At 52.8% G+C, this 17,527-nt stretch overlaps 1 protein-coding gene across 1 annotated transcript in view; it reads right to left on the bottom strand.

The window, feature by feature from the left end:
* Positions 1-14,667, bottom strand: part of PDILT (protein disulfide isomerase like, testis expressed) — a 31,159-nt gene extending 16,492 nt beyond the window's left edge. The window contains exons 1-3 of the mRNA XM_012736085.2: positions 14,418-14,667; positions 11,090-11,298; positions 6,288-6,494 (exon numbers count right to left, since the gene is read on the bottom strand). Of these exons, the coding sequence (XP_012591539.2) occupies positions 6,288-6,494; positions 11,090-11,291 (409 nt within the window). The 5' untranslated portion in view covers positions 11,292-11,298; positions 14,418-14,667. The remainder of the gene's footprint in view (positions 1-6,287; positions 6,495-11,089; positions 11,299-14,417) is intronic.
* Between the last annotated feature and the right edge of the window lie 2,860 nt (positions 14,668-17,527).

The following is a 17,527-nucleotide window of genomic DNA, read 5'->3' as shown; positions in this document are numbered from 1 at the left end:
GGGCCAGACACTGTGCTGAGTGTGTTGCATATGTTAAATCTTCACAGCAACCTTATAGGATAGGGACTCTCCTCATTTTGCAGATGAGGGAAACAAGGCTCAACTGGCCAACGGCCACCAAACTAGCACATCTGGGGAACAGAACCTAGGAGATAGCATTTCCAGCATTCTTTTCTTATGCACCCTCCAGGGCGACAGGAAGATGGATTTATTTATTTATTTTTATTTAAATAAAATACAAAATAAAGGCCACCCAGCTCTGTAACCTTGGGAAAATGCCTCCCATTCCTTAGCTGAGCCCCAAATGTCCTCTAAGACCACAGACTCCTCACTTTCGTTTCTTAGCTGTCAGATGGGAGGTGCCAAGCACACAGAAGTCTCAGCTTCTAAAATTAGGACACATATATCTTATCTGGGAAGATAGAATGGGCCACATATGGATGGACATGTGATTCCTGGGATCATCAATTTCACATGTTGTCAAGTAAGGCAAAAATAGCATTGCATATCAATGTTTGCCATGGAATAGAATGGAGCATTTTAAATGAGTTTATGAGATAAAGCAATATTTGTTTTCAGTAGCTTTGAACTACATCCACAGACCTTTGTGCATTCACTCACTCATTTATTCCTTCACTCATTCATTTATTTGACAAATATACATTAAGTGCCTCTTATCATCGAGTTCCATATTTGGTCCTGGGGATATAGTGGCGAGCATAAGCAAATGCATCACCACTATTTCACAGCTCTCATTCTGTTGAGGAAGACAATAATCAAATAATCACACACACACAAGTGCATAATCACGTCCAAAGGAAGTGTTTGAAATCAAAGTTCTAGGAGCACCTGTAGCAAAGATGCCTGACCTAGACTGTGAAGTCAAGGAGGGCTTCCTGGAGGAAATCATATATGAGCTGAAAACTGAAGGATGCATTGAAGTTAACCAGGAAGCAGTAAGGAGCGGGAAAGGCCCAGGCAGAGCAGTCTGTGCAAAGGCCCTGTGGCAGGACACATTATTGCAGAGGGGGCTTGATGAATACACCGTGAGTTACTAAATCAACTACAAAAGGCTCTACTTTCAGTATCTTTGCTTACATTTCCTAAGAACAGTAAGCCTTTTAAAAAAACGTATAACAAAGTGTATTTACATACATAGAGGTGTACAAATTATAATGTATAATTTGATAAATTTTTATAAAATGAACACATCTGCGTAAGAAGAAAGGGAACATTACCAACCCCTCAGAAGTTCCTGCTGTGTCCCTTCCCGGCCCCTACCAGGCCCCCACCCAGGTGTCACTGCTATCCTAACTCCTACCGGCATACATTAGCCTGCCTGTTCCCGAATTCCACACACATGGAATCACACCATGTGTGTTCCTGGGTCTGGTTTCCTTATGTTTGTGAGATTCATTCGTCTTGTTCATGCACTTGGAGATTCATTCCCACAGCTGTGTAGCCGCCACTGGGTGAATATTCCACCATGTATTCATCTATTCTCTGGTGATGAGCATTGAGCTGTTCCCAGTTTGGGGCTAGTACGAATGAATTTTCATGTATGTTTCTGGGGGCACATTGTATGCACTTCTGCGGGGTATGTGGCCAGGAGTAGAAGTTCTGGTCTTAGCAGGGGCCGTGTTCAGCTTTGGCCGACACAGTTAAGGCCATTTTAAAAGCCCACAATGAGTCAGGCTAGGCAAGTTCACCCGAGGCTGATGTGATGGCTTCAAGAGACAGAAGTGGGGAGCTTCACGCGCCGCGGACCACAGTACTCCACCCTGCTGTCACCCCCTCCTCTGAGACTTCAGCCCCAAAGCCAAGCTTCTATTTCCACCGTGTTCCCAGCCACCTTTAGGGAAAAAAAACAGGCACATATGGAAACAAACTGTTTCTGCTACAGGCATTCGCCTGGCAAACCTATGTTGTAGGTACTTGCCCCAAAAGGAATCAGTTTTAAAATTCTGACAGTCTCACAAAAAAGGCGAACAAAAATCCTCCAAGTGAGTTTAAATGTTGGGTCATCAGAACCATCGCTGTGATGTCACTGTGTGCCACCACCGTCTCCCCGTCCACACTCCAGCCACACGACTATCTTGCAGGACGCCGGGCTGGGGCATCTGCCCGTCCCTCCGCATGTGCTGCCTTCCCCTGGGCTCCTTAAGGGTGGCGCCTTCTGCTTTTTTGACTCTCAAGTTGGTCTTCTCTTACCCTCCCCCTACCCACTTGTTCTCAATCTGGTGACCTGTTCCATGTTCTTCATTGAGTCTATCACTTTATGACATTAGTATTAATGTGATTTTTTTTGCTAGCTTCTTCAGTGAGAGCTCCCAGTAGCTCCCATAATGCCTGGCACATACTAGGTGCTTAAGAAATGTCTCTAGGATGAATGAATGAGGGGAACGAATCGCTAGGTACGCTGGCTTGAGGGAACTTGATCTTGGGCCATCTTCCCTGGGACGTGTGTGTTCTGTTGGCCCTTCTGGACCCCACAAGACTGAGGTAGTAAATAGCTTAGCAAACTGTTTATTCCTGAGTGTCTGCAGATTGGGCACTGCCCTTGTCGGGCACGGCGCCTCCTCTGGTGCTTGGCTCTGAGCCAGAGGACACAGTGACAACTGAGGTGTGAACGCCGTGTCAATGATTGACTATGGCCGGAGCTCAGCTGCGAGTTTTCGAGCACAAGCTGTGAATGCATCATTAATAGAGGCCCTGGAGGCGACTCGAGTCTCCTCCCTCCAGGGGGTGGCCAAGGCCAGATCTCTCACCCTCAGTCCTTGGAGACTGGAGAGCAGGATGGGGTTGTGACCCAGCAAGGACTCGGGCCCCCCCTGCCTCCTAAGAGACGTTTCCATAGAAGTCACATGGCAGGACACGTGTAAAGCACTGTCTCCTCTCTCAGCCTGGAGGAGCCCTGTCAATAGGCAGGACTGGCATTATTCAGCCTGTTTAGAAAATGAGAAACTAGAAGTTCAGGTCCGAAAGTCTCATTCCCGTAGCTTGTGCTTGTCCTAATCTCCAGGCGTCCTGTGTCCCAGCCCCGGCTCCATGCCAGCATCCCATCGCTTCTTTGCCTGGTCGGCAGGGACACTGAGGAAGAGGGGCAACAAGCATGTCCAGCAGAAATACAGGTTGGCTGTTTGCCCCATGCCCCTGCAGTGGGCCTTTGCAATTTCATCCCATTCAAACTCAAAAACTACTTATCAAGAACCTAATTGTTCCAGGCACGGGACTAGAGTGAGTCAGGAAATGAATAGTTTAATAATAATCTCAAACACATCTTCCATTTACTTAGAGTACAGCTCAATGGAGAGAGCAGAGCTCAACAAGCCACAGCCATGGGCCAAATCTGGCCCACTGTTTGAATTTATCAATAAAGCTTTATTGGAACACAGCCACACCCATCTGTTGACATATGGCTGCTTCCCATTGCGTCAGCAGAGTCGAGTAGTTGGGACAGAGATTGTCTGGCATGGGCAGACAAAATACTTGGGCAGAAGACTTTTGCTGACCACACCACAACTAGCTGGGGAGCTTTGAGGAAGTTATTCTGCCCTTCTGTGCCTAAGTTTCTCCACCTATAGCACCTCCTAGCCTGGGACGTCAGGACATATGAGAAGGGCCTAGAACAGTGCCTGGAACACAGCTTGTGCTGCAGGTGTGTGTCAGCCCCTGTGCTGTGCAGACATTGTCTCATCTTCCCAACAATCCCAGGAGGAAGGTATTCTCACCATCTCCATTTTACAGATGAGAACACTGAGGCTCAACAAGAGGAAGCGGTTACTCCTCAGGCACGCAGTGAGGATTTGGGTCCAGACGGTTGTGCTGACAACTCTGGGGGCTTCTTTAGAGGACCCAGGGATGGAGGTGGGACCGGCTCCTGCCCTTGTGATGCTCTCAGCAGGGGAGGCAGCGGGTGGCAGACACAGTCCTGTGAGGCGAGGGCTCCACGGGGGAAGAACAGGTGCTAGCGGACCACAGAAGCGGAGCAGGCACCCCGGCCCGGCGTCAGGGGAGACATCCTGGGAGAGGTGATGATGAAGGCTCCTTCACGGCAGAGTGGGTCCCAGGCACTGGCTCCTCTCCCGCTCCCATGGAGTGGGCTCAGAGGTCAAGTTCCTGGGGACCTCCTCTGCCAGGCTCACTCACCGTCAGCGTGTCGCCTCTACGCGGAGTCCAGCCTCACCTGTCCTTGAGCAGGGGAGGCTACCCCACACCTGAGCCACTCCGGCTTGGCTTCGGTGCATCCCCATTGTGGAGGGTCACACTCAGTATCCGCAGGAAGCAGCCGTCTCAGCGGCTTCTCTCGCTGTTCCTGCCTTTTCTTCCCATCAGGCTTGGTGCTCCGCACACACGCACCACCTTCCCACCGGGCTACCGGGAGCTGGGAGCCGCGGCCCTGCCACCTCTTAGGTATGACCGCCGCCAGGGTCTCTCCTTGGCAGCGCCTCGCTCCGGGTCCGTCCTGGGGCTCGCGTGCCCTCTCGTGTCCATTCTGAGAACTGCAAGGCAGCTCGCAGGCGCGGCGCTTGCCGTTCTGGCTGCGCTCAGTCCGGCTTATTGGAAGCCGGCTATGTGCCGGGCCCTGCGAAACGCGGGGCGTTGCCTCCGTTGCCGGAGACTCAGTGTGTGCATCCACACGCAACGACACATATTGTTATACATATGAAAAACGCATACGTAATGGGAACCGTTTACTGGCATAGTAGGGGCTGTGCTGGGCACTTCTGTGTTCATCCGCTTTATTACTTTCATCCATCCACCCATCCATCCACCCATCCATCCACCCATCCACCCATCCATCCATCCATCCACCCATCCATCCACCCATCCATCCACCCATCCATCCACCCATCCACCCATCCATCCATCCATCCACCCATCCATCCACCCATCCATCCACCCATCCATCCACCCATCCATCCATCCACCCATCCACCCATCCACCCATCCATCCACCCATCCATCCACCCATCCATCCACCCATCCACCCATCCACCCATCCATCCATCCATCCACCCATCCATCCACCCATCCATCCACCCATCCATCCACCCATCCATCCATCCATCCATCCACCCATCCACCCATCCACCCATCCATCCACCCATCCATCCACCCATCCACCCATCCACCCATCCATCCACCCATCCACCCATCCACCCACCCATCCATCCACCCATCCATCCATCCATCCATCCACCCATCCACCCATCCACCCATCCACCCACCCATCCATCCACCCATCCACCCATCCACCCATCCACCCATCCATCCATCCATCCACCCATCCATCCACCCATCCATCCACCCATCCATCCACCCATCCATCCATCCATCCATCCACCCATCCACCCATCCACCCATCCATCCACCCATCCATCCACCCATCCACCCATCCACCCATCCATCCATCCATCCATCCATCCATACATCCATACATACATACATACATCCCTTCTGCATCCAAGTATGCATTCGTACATGTAACTTCTCCCAAATTAGGCCCTACCGTGAACCACACTGAGGCCTATAATCCCCCAAATATCCTCGACATCAAGTTAGGGCTTGACACATGACAGGTTATCCACAAATGAGTGTGGACGCGGCGAATGAGTTAACGATTGAATGAAATGAACCATGATGGAAATGAAAGCGTTTGGTAGACCCCTCATCCCAGACTCTTCCTGTTCCCTCATGTCCCAGACTCCCTTTTTGGCTAACTACAGCTTCCCTGGCTTGGGCCTTGTCAAACATCATTCTAAAGTGGAAGAAGATTCGGGGTGGGAGGTGGAATTAGGAACGTAACGTCCGGTCTCCAGCAGTTTATAAGCCAGCGCACCCCACCCTCCCTGGGCCTCCCTTCCCGGTGCCTCTGGAGCCCGTCAGCTGAGATGCGAGCTGCGGCAGAGGCGGCTGCGGGTTCATCAGAGCCCATTTCCTTCACGAGACAGAGCTGGACCACATTTCTCAGACTTTCCTGCAGTTGTGTGGGGCCATGTAGCAGAATATTGGTCAATGAGATGTGGACATGATGTTCCCCACTTTCTTAGGCAAGGGCCATGAACTGCACCCATGGCCATCTTTGGCCTCCTTACCCCAATGCTGGCTGGATGCAGAGGGAAGAGCAGGTGGCTCCAGGTCCCGGGAGAAGGGCAGAGCTGCCAGCTGGGTGGAGCCTGGGTCCCTGAGACACTACGTGGAGCAGAGCCTCCCTCCTCCACCCTCTGGCTGCCAAGCGGGCTTCACAGGAGTACGTAATAAACTTGGTGCTCAAGCACCCTTACCTTTGCAGCTGATGGGCTCTGACCTGTTGCCCTCAAAGAACAGCTTCAACTCCGGGGCCTTCTTAACATTAAACTCCTGCTGAAGCTCCTTCTCCACAGTGATGTCCACTTTGCCAAAGCCGATGCCGTTCTTGCCTTTGCCCATGATATCCGCGGCTTTGCCCAGTTCCTCGGCCATGTTCCTGGATTGCTTTGAGGAAGGGTTGTCTGAAAGAGCCGGGGTGAAGACAGAGCTCGTGAGGGCCTCTCCCCCACCCCGTCTCCCCAGGCGGAGTCTCTGCTAGGCCTTCGTAGCTCTTGAGCCTTTCTCGTTCTCAGCTGTTAACGGCTAAATTTCCACAAATGTGACGAGGTGTGAGACACAGTGGTTCGTGAAATTGGACGATTTGGGAGATGTACATCAAGGTTCGTTGGAGTCAGGAACATCGGAAACAAGACAACTTTGGGCACCTTAATCTCTCTAAACTCCACTTTTCTCTTGCATAAAATGGGGGAAAATATTAGCAGCCACTTCATGACGTTGTCAGAGTCAGATGAGATTTATTTAGCAATCAGTTACAGAGTGCTTATTATTTTCTAAGAATGTTACATGTACTAAGTCATTTATTCCTCCTGATAACCCTGCGGGGTAGGTGTTATTATCTCAATTTTATAGATGAGGAAACTGAGGCACAACAAAATGACCTACTTGCCCAAGGCCACCGGATTGTGAGTGGTGTAGCCAGGTGAGGGCCCACTGGGTCTGGCCGCAGAGCTCCCGTTCTCTGGCCTCTGCTGGGCGTGTAGAACACTTGGCATAGTGCCCAGCATGTGGTGACCACACGGAGCATTATTACTACTGCTATTATTATCCTCCTAAAACCTCCATGGTGAGAAATCACCGCGGGGCAGAGAAAGAGAGAGAAATACCTTGTGGGCGCCATCTGGTGGAATGTCCTGGTGCCAGCAGGCCAAGCTGGGCCCCGCAGCCACCCTGCACTGCACACATTGTGGCAGGGGCTCTGGCAGGTCAGGAAGGCCAGGTGCAGGAAGGGAGGGGACAGGGGACAATCCGATGCTTTCCTACCCCGTCTGAGCCCACCCCCAGAGGGGGCAGGAAAGTGGGGATCGTGGAAGAGACCTGACACTGCGGGTTCCTTGGCCCCTCACCTTGCTGGGCGGTGGGGTGTGGGGAGGGGAGCCCTTCTCTGGGAGTCGCAGCCTCAGGAAGCCGGCACGTGACCTGGCAGTGGGAGAGGCCTCTCTGGCTAAAAGGGAGGAGACTCAAAGGCGCCCGAGTTTGCTTTTCTTCCTCCCGATAACATTGTGAGGCTGCAGGTCCCCGCTGCCCCTGGTCCGAGGCAGGTGCACCCAGCCAGGGCCGGGGGGTCATTGATTCCCTTTCAAGCCAGAGCACTTTATCTTTTCCAGCACCCGCTCCCACCCCCCCACACCCCACCCCCCGTCCATCTGGAGCACTTGGAGCAAGTGCAAGTCACCTCCACCGCGGAGGGCAAGTTCCAAGTCCAACAGAGAGGTATTTTGTAAGGCACAGCGCAGAGAGCTGGGCCCTGGGACAGCTGGCACAGGCCCCACTGCCAGTCAGCACACCTGCTCCTGCGGCGGCACCCAAAAGTGAACGATGGCTTTCATTACAGTCCCAATCGATGGACGGCAAGCCGGGACTCTGGCCTCCCTCCCAGATCGACGATGCGCCTCTGCTGCCTGCTTTATCCCCATCATCGCCTTCCATGCCTCCCATCCGCCGTCTCATCCGCGGGCACTGCCCACCGCCCGCCCCGCCGCCCTGCTCCGAGAGCCTCTCCCCGGCGGCTTCCTTGCAGATTCGGCCATGTGGGCTCAGGGCTGCTAACGGATGGAGCATCCAAACCTAAGTTTCTAAGGACAGATGTTCAGGGCAAGAGAAGCACTTGCAATTATTGCCTAAAGGATGGAGCAAGTTTGAGAGGTTGCACACACCACCGTGTGCACCCCTGAGCGTCTGAAATGGGAGTGACAGAAAGAGATGGTGGGAGCTGGAATGCTGGGATCTGACGGCTAGCTGGACAGGCCCTAGGACAATGGAAATGGGGATTCGTTCATCTGTTTTCTTCATTCATTCATTCATTCATTTATTCATGCATTCATTTATTCATGCATTCATTTATTCATTCATTCAACAGATCTTTTTCAGGGTATGCAAGTCCCAGGCACAGTTCTAGGGATTGGGGATATCACGGCAAATGAATAAAAATCCCTGCTGTCATTGGAGAAGGCAGAAAATAATAAAGAAGTGACATATATTCTGTGTTGGATGATCCGTGCTATGGAGAAAGAAGGAGAGTTGGAGGTCGGGGTGTCAAGGGAACTGCAAGTGGAAGTAGGGAGGCTACAGAAGGCCTCCCTGGGAAGCAGCATTTTGACAAAGGGGGAAGGGGGTGAGGGAGCAAGCCACGTCTGGAGGGAGAGCCTTCCAGGTAGAGGAACAGAACGTGCAAGGGCCCTGGGGCGGGATATGTGTGACATGTTTGAGGAATGACAAGAAGGCCATCGGGCGTGCAGCAGAGTGAGCAGGGGTGGGGAGTGGATGGTGGAGGGTCTTGCAGACCGTCGAATGGATTGTGACCTTTTCCCCGAGAAATGTGGAAAGGTCCCAGGGCATTTGGAGCAGAGGTAGATACGATCTGACTTGCTTTTTAAGTGGGTTTCTCTGAATGTGATATGAAAATTGGAGATGAGACCAAGGGAGAAAAAGAGTGGATGCAGGTGGAGCAGTTGGAGGCTACTGAAATAATCCAGGTGAGAGGTGGGGATGGCTTGGGCCGGGCTGGTGGTAATGGAGGGAATGAGAGGTTTTAGAAGAAGAGTTGACTGGATTTGTTGGTAGATTCTGCATCCTTGAGGGCAGCCTTTTGACCAAATCCAAATTTTATTAAAAGGGATTTGTTATGTGAAATTTGGATTCAGTTGAGGGGCTGAACCTAGAGACCCGGAGGGTCACAGTTGGCCTTGAGGCTGCAGGTTGCCCACCCAACTCCAAGGCTGACCAACTCCAAGATTCTTGCTCTAACTGACCACATTGGCCAACTGGTCTGAAAACTGTTCCTCTTCCTTGGAGCAGAGTGACGGGGGTGCCTTCTCACCTCCCCTGCTCTGGGTAGTCCCATCAGAGCAGAACCTGTAGGGTTCAACTCACTCTTTAAAATGTATAATCCTATTTTTCTGATTTCTGTCTTTTAAAGTTCTGCAAATCGGTTTTACTTCAGGGGCTCCAGAACTTTGGGTACAAGTTCGTAAAGGTGAGATGAACGCATACACCCCCCAGGTCTCAGTGCCTGCGTGCTGCCCAGGTTTGGCTGGGGCATGGAAAGGATCCAGACGTGTTTTGGCACCTGGGCAGAGCACCTGTGGGCCGCGGATGGGCAGAGGGGCCTCTGCTGGGAGGCCCAGAGCCCCCAAGGCTATGCTTTACCCAGATCAGTGCCTGCCACGTCCTAGGTACTCAATAGACGTGAATTCCTCAGGTCATCTCATAAAACAGAGGCAGTTGTGGTGGTTTCCAGCAATGGTGGCCCAGGAAAGGTGCTTGCTTTTATTTATTTATTTATTTTTAATGTCTCTGTGCCTCAGTTTCCTCATTCATATAATGGGGTTATTAATCGATCCTACACCTTGGAGTGATCCTACATAATAAGACACGGTGTGTAAACCTTTGGTACAAAGCCCGGCATAGAAATGCCCAATAAACATTAGCCATCATGAGGGTGCGGTGGAGAATCTGTGCTCTTGCCCTGCCCGGGTTCTCTCTGGGAAGGTGAGATGTCAGGATCCTTAGCAGCAACAGATCTTCTGGCTACTGGTGAAAGGAGAAGAGTGACCAGCACCTAACCATGCACGCCAAGGCCTAGGCCTGCTGTGCGGCTCTCACGTGGGTTTCGGGGTAAGCAGAAGGGCCCCCAAGGTCGTGTCACAAGAGGCAGTGGCTCCCTGACCGTCTGCCTGGGGTGCAGATGTGTTCATGGCTAATGGACCTAGAAGCAATGTTTGCCTGGGTCTTTAGTAGATAACCCCAGGTTCCATTTCCTGGGACTGAGAGCCAGGTGCGGGGCTGACGGGCAGGGAGGCGGTGAGTGCAGGGGCTGGAGATTAGATCCCAGCGTGGCCAGCTGGAGTCTGCCTTCCTCTGGACCAGCGGTTCCAATGAGGGACACACTGGGCCACATGTGGAGGCATTTCTGGTTGTCACTTCTGAGGAATGGGATGCTATTTGTTATGGACCTCTAGCAGGTAGAGGCCAGGGGTGCTGCTGAACATTCTATAATGCACAGCACAGCCCCCAGCCCCCAAACAAAGAAATTATCCAGTCAAAACGCCAATAGAACCGAGGATGAGAAACTCTACTTTAGATCCAGCTTTAGACAAGCGTGAAAAAATATTCTGAGACCAAGCCTCTCCCCATTCCATAGGCCCATTTGCAGTATGCAGAAGAGCTCACAGCTGACAGGGACTTCGGGATAGTCACTAATCCCTTCTGGTTCCTCGGGGACCAGCCATCAATTTGTTACTCTACTCTTCAGCAACTCAGGTTTCCCCGCACCGGCGCACCCTCGCTCACCCCAGGGCCTTTGCACTTGCTGTTCCCTCTGCCCGAAATCCCAGAGAGCTGCATGGGCTGCTCTCTCACCACCCTCAGGGCTTCACTACTATGTCACCTTCCCAGGAAAGCCTTCCCAGGCCACCCTAGCTAATGCTGCAGCCACACCTCCCTCCACCCCTTGCACTCTGTATAGACGAGCAACACACAAAACTCTTCAGGCACTCACGGAACAGCACCATGAGGAATCGGGTGTCCTTCAACATCTGGGTGAGGCCGGCGGGCGTGAGCACCAGCAGGTTGCGTTCCTCCAGGATGCGCAAGGGCTTGGTGGTGTTGGTGGCGGGAGCGCCGGCGTCGGCCTCCGGGAGGCTGTGGACGCCGAAGGCACAAGAGGCCACGAGCAGCAGGGGCGTCCAGAGTAGCTCCATGGCTGCCCTGCGGGGCGGGGGGAGGAGCAGAGCCCTTATCAACACAGGCGGCAGCCCCACGTCACCGCACCCCACCCCGCCCCCGCCGCCTCCCTTGTCCAGCCAGTCCCCGTCGGGCGGACGTGGCCCCGGCACTGGCCCTGCCTCCCGGCAGTGCCCACAGCTTGGCAGCAGCACTGGACGAGAAGCCAAGACTCTGGCCAACCTCAGGGCCAGGGGAGACCTCAGAGGTGCAGGGCCCCACGCGGGGCAGCGGGACCCCCAAGCAGGCGCAGGCCACTCGAGCCCCACTGGCTTCCCAGACACTAGGGGAGACCTTCGCAGAGATAGCATCCCCTTCCAGAGTCCGTCGCTGAGCCTCTGGGTCTCAGCGATGACTGGTCCAAGCCCCCCGTCAAAGCCTCCCAGGAACCCCTCTGTCCACAAGGCCCCCGCTTCATGCTCCTCCAGATCCAGCTTGAATGCTCCTGTGACGGGAAGCTCACTACCTTGCGGTGTACCCCGTTTGAGTTTTGAACATGTTTTCTCGAGTGTAAATGTTTTCTTTCGAAAGTCACGACTTGTAAAAGTTCCAAACAATACAATAAACATATGTCAAGCAGGGAAAAAGTCTCCCATAAATCAATCCCACCACTGAGAAAGTTGCCGTTGGCAGGTTTGGGATGAATCCTTCACAGATGTGGCAAACGCCTATGTGAACATAGCTTTTGTAAACATAGGAATTGGACTGTGCGTATCGTTTGGTGCTCGGTTAGCTCTTCTTAACCCTGGATACACATTCAAATTCCCTGGGGAGCTTTTAGGGCATGACCAATTTATTCAGAATGGCTGAGGATGGGCCCAGATAGCGACATGTTTCAAAGGTTCCCTGATGATTCTTTTGTTTAGTTTTAACTTTCTATTTGGGAAATTCTGAACATATATAAAAATAGCGAAATGATACAATGTACCCCCCAAGGTACCCATCACTCAACTTCGGTTACCATCATGACCAATCCTATTCTGTTTATAGTCTCGCTGGCTCGCTGCCCTGGATTATTTTGAAGCCAGTTCCAGGAATCACATCATTTCACCCATAAATATTTCATTATGACTCTCTATAAGATCAAGATTTTTAAAAAGAACACACACCCCACACAGTACCATTATCATACTTAATGAAATGAACGATAACGTCTTCATGCCATCCAGTGTCCAGACAGTGTGCAAATGACCCAGACTGCCTCATAGATTTTAAGTTTGTTTAAACTGAGATCCAAGTGAGACTCGGGTATCGTGATCGGTGGTTGTGTCTTCCAAGCCTCTCCTAGGTAATTTCATCACTCGGTTTCTCGCTTGAGAACCGCATGGCCAAATTAAACCGACAAAGGCAAGCTTAGACAAGCACGCAGGGCAGGTGGACGGCCTGGTTCTCTGGAAAGCTGAGTGATGCACCTGATTCGAGTCCGTGTCTCGGCCAAAGGGCGCGTTACTGCCAGCCCAGCCTTAAGGGTCCCTAAGCTCCCACGGTGTCCCGGGGACCTGCCAGGTAGCATGACATTCGCCAGCCCCGGCTGAGTCTGGTACTATTAGATGGAACTTTTGATTTTAGAACTAACTTACTCGTTTGCATATTTTGTTCATTGGTTCATTTACTTGCAAAAACAATAATCATCTAAAAGTTCTTTTTCTACTTGGAGGCATCAAAGTGCTAGAGGGTTAGTTTTTATTCTACAGAAAATCGCTAGAACGACCCCTTCTTTGTTGTGCGCACACATAAGGCAGTGAGGGCCACCGAGAGCCTTCCTGCGTGTCACCATTGAAGGTCCTTTCCAAAGCTCCTTGGTGTCCAGGACTCCAAGGCACTGTCCCTGGGCTCCCCTCGGACTCTGGACCCCGCCTCCGGTCCGGCCCTGGCCCTGTGCCCTCCGCCACCCTGCCCTTGCCCCTTTGCTGTCTGGGCCACTGACCTCGGTGCAGGTTCTCCCAGTACCTGCTCCTCCAGCCCGGCCCCGCTGTGGCCCCTCTGTGGGTCCTCCACCCCCGGGCAGACTCTGCCCAGCCTTACAAATTCCAAGTTCAGTTCCAACATCAACACCCAAACCCAAGCTCAGGGCAGGGAGCGTGACAGGTCGTGGGAAACTGATTGATCACGGCCAACATCCATGCTGAGCCTAACTGCTGCCCCTGTGCCAGCACTCCACCCAGAGAGAGCCCTGTCCCCGCCCCGCTGGCTCTCCCCGACGCTGCAGTAACCTCCCCGCTGGCCCTGCGGCTTTTCCCTCCCATGCACCCTCCGCGCAGCAATCAGAGATGTCATCTCGAAGCAGGAACTCGGTCCCATTGTTCCTCTTAGGCAAAGGCTCCTGTGGCTTGCTGTCACACACCAGCCAAACTGTTCCCTGTGGCCAGAGCCAGGCCCCACCCGCTCTGACTCAGACCCCACCTGTCCTCGGTATCTCCATCTGACCCTGCTCCCATCTGCACCCTCCCCTGTGGGCCAGCCTTGCCGGCTCCTTCCCTGTCCCCAAGCACACCCCGTCCCAGCCTTTGCCCCTGCCTGGCACACCCTTCCCCACATCGCAGCCTGAGATCCTTCCGGTCCCAGCTCAAACCCCACCTCTTTACAAGGGACTTCCGGGGCCACTCGCCTCACCCCTGCTCCCAGCACCCTGCCATAGCACCAGCATTTGCTTCGTATTTTGTATCATTCCTTCTGAGTGTGCCTTGTTTTGTTTATTTCTACGGCTTTTGGATGTGGACGCCATTGTCCACATGTTTTCCCACCTCCTAGAACAGGGCCCGGACCGGGTTTGGAGCTCAATGAATGCTCGGACGAACGGCCTACTTGAACTCTCATAATAAACCCGCGGTCCCTTTCAGTGGTTCTCAACCCTGACTCCGCATTAGAATCTTTTGGGGAGGTTTTGAAAAACTACTGATGTCCAAGCCCAAACCCAGTGGGTTCTAATGTAATCAGTCCGAGAAGAGGTGCGTCTGGGTATCATTTTTTTTCGCGTCTTCCTAGCTGACCGTAAGGAGCAGCTGTCTACACCAAAACCCACTCTTAAGTCTGCGACGGTGGCAGAGGGAAGGCCGGAGCGCAGGGCCGCCCGTCAGATTCGCCCTTTTCACTAAAGCTCATACCTGCGGGAGGCCGGGCCACTCTCAGGCACCCGGCCGGCCGAGCGAGGCGGGGCCCCGAATTCTGTGGCTCTCAAGGAGGGAAGAGCAGGCTCGTGGCTGCCCTTGTGACCAGAGAGGACTCCCGGGCAGCTGGGCTCTCTTCCAGAGAAATCCAGGGGCGGAAAGGAAGTCCCTTCCTGGGCCCACGGAGTGCACGGCAGCCCCCGCAGCAATGTTCTGAGTTCTGGGGTTCTGGAGGAGCAGAGGTGACGCTGGAGAAGAATGGGCCATTGTTGGGTAAGAGGGGGCCCTGCCCGGCAGCCCTTGCCGAGAGGAGCTTGCCCGAGGACGGCAGGGGCTGGAGTTTTCGGGGAGGGCCAGAAACAAAACTTAGGTGGGGAGCTGGGTGTGGCTCAGGAGGGCCCCGGATCCGGTGCCTGTAGACTGGAGTTTCAATCCCAGCCCTGTCCCAAATGGCTGTGCGGCCTTGAGTGTGTCACTCGCTCTTTCTGAAGCTCAGTTTCCTGCCTTGTAAACTGACATGTAGCTCAGGGGTGTTGTAAGGGTTAAACAAGACGGTCTGTGAAAATGAGCGGTGCGGTGCCTGGAAGACTGTGCCCCTCGCCCGGCACCGCTCGGGCCCGTCTCTTCGTGTCCTTTCCCTGTCCTGCCCGTGTCGGGGCCTCTGCACCTGCAGCTTCCTCTGCCGGGGGAAGCTCTTCACCTGAGGACGCTCAAGGCTCACTCTCTTAGGTCCTTCAATTCTTTTCCCCAATGTCGCTTTCCTAGTTGGGCCTTCCCCAACACCTCGTTTCAACTTGTAACTGCCCCGTGCTCTTCTCAGGCATCGCCCATGCGCCTCCCGCCTTTATGTCTTCTTCGCAGCATTGATAGCCTTCTGAATTCCATATAACGTACTCTGCCTAGGAGGAAATAAGTGCTCAACACGTGTTTGTTGAATGAATAAGGGAAAGGCTGTTACTACTATTCACATCATCATTACTATGGTCAGAGTTTGGAGCCCTCGGCTGTCTGCAGCCCAACTCTCAGCAAATACTGATGGAGAGTTGTGACATTGAGAACAGGTTGCTCAGAGAACAGGTAAATCGGTCCATCCACCTCTCAGAGAGCATAGATTGCATCTTGAGATCTGGCTGGAGATCCAGAGGTGAGGATGTTGCCTGGGACCCAGTTGAGGACTGGGTACCGACCGAGTGGACCATGAGGGCAAGGAAGAGGATTCTGCGGGGCCAAGCTTGGCGGGGAGGCTTAGGAGCTGCCCACGTGGAAATGGGCCACGCTGGCCTGGCCAGGAAATGAGACGGAGCCACAGGGGAACAAAATACAGTGAGGGATAAACATCCCGTGTGGTGCTGAACCTCTGCAAAGACAGGCAGCTGGCGCCTAAGCATCCTCTCTACGGGTGTCCCATAAACCCTCCTCCACCAGAGAGACTTAGGTCCAATTCTAGGGATCATAAAGATGATCTGGATATCAAATAAACTGGAGGTTCTCACAGGTCCTTGTGGCCCGGAAACAGGTTTGGTTTGATTCTGGACCAAAAATAACAAACAACACACACACACACACTTTGTACCAAGAGTATCCCGAATCCATTTATACCTGTAACACACAGAAAGTCTCGGCACAATAAAATCTGGCAGATAAAAAAAACGTTTGCTGCATATCAGTTATTGACTATTCACGAGCTGGAGAAATATTTATCGAACTGTTGGTGGGCAGGGAGCAAACCACAGGGAAGGAACAGTGGAGCATGAGGCAGGATGCAGAGCCGTGCCCGTGCCCGAGCTCGCTGGCAGGGCACTCAGAGGCGATTGGTAACGTGCAGGAATTTTGACAGCAGGGGACAACTTGGGTAGCTTGAAGTCGCTCTGATGGGAATAGGCACCCTTCAGACGCCGGCAAACACTCCAGGTCAGGACACTTTTCGATCTTGTGCTCAGAGGAACAGTTTACCAGCAGCCAACTGAGAACCAGAGCTACAGAGCTCAAACAAGGAAAGCAGAGTGAGCCAGGAGGGGAGAGGAGAAAGATCTCAGGGGATCCTGGGGACCTTGCAGATTCTTGTTAGCACTTTGGCTTTGACTGTGAGGGAGAGAAAGAGCTGCAGGAGGCTGCTTTTTTTTTTTGTTTTGTTTTTTTAACAGCTTGGGGCAGTGTACAATTACTGTTACTTTAACTTTTTTTGTGTGTGTGGTTAATTTACAGAGTTATGTAGCCATGACCGTTATCCAAACTTAGAGCAATTTCATCACCTCCAAGAGTTCCCTGTTCCCTTACAGTCACTCCCGGTTATAGACCTGGCCCTGGGCAATCACTCCTCTGCTCTCTGTGCCTACTGGAGCAGAAAAGGAACATGGTCTTCATGCGAGAAAGTGACTCCCACTGCCGGGAGCCACTTTCCTTGGCTTCACACAAGAAAGAACTCAGGAGCGAGCCAACAGAATAAAGCGAAAGGGAGATTTATTCACAAACTACAGAAAGTCTACTGCGCAGACAGAGCACGGGCAGGTTCTCCCTGCAGAAGAAAACCTGCCCTCTGGTTCCCCTTGCCTTTCTATTCAAGCAACAGCTTAATTATAGGCTAAACAAGGGGAGGAATATTCATGAAAGGGGAGGTGTTTTCCTGGAACAGGGCGACACCCTCTGTTCCTCTACCGTCTTGGTTCTAACCCTTTGGAACTCTCCCTGCCTCCATCCTGTTTTGATTGGGGCAATTTGAAACTTTGTTTTGAAACTTCCCGACTCAGTTATGTAAGGGTGCAGCAATGCCCGCAGCAGCTGCCCAAAGCTGGACATGGGGCACCTGCCAGCTCCCTGCCTCAGTCTGATTTATGCTATTTTCACTGTTGTATCCTTTCTGTGAAAACACAAAGTTCCTATTCTCTTTTCAGATTAGGGAGTGAATTTATGCTATTTTCACTGTTGTATCCTTTCTGTGAAAACACAAAGTTCCTATTCTCTTTTCAGATTAGGAGTGACCCGAATTGTCAGAGGACGCACCACCAGCGTCACACCCAGCAGGCACTAGAGAGGGAGTTGATCTGCTCCCCACTGTGAGTGGTGAGCCGTGAGGAACACTTGGCAGGGGGCCACTCTCACTGGCCACA

Source organism: Microcebus murinus, chromosome 19 (assembly GCF_040939455.1).
Source record: "Microcebus murinus isolate Inina chromosome 19, M.murinus_Inina_mat1.0, whole genome shotgun sequence".
NCBI classification, from domain to species: domain Eukaryota; kingdom Metazoa; phylum Chordata; class Mammalia; order Primates; family Cheirogaleidae; genus Microcebus; species Microcebus murinus.
The sequence above is the reverse complement of the archived record's forward strand: the minus strand, read 5'-3'. Positions and strand labels throughout refer to the sequence as shown.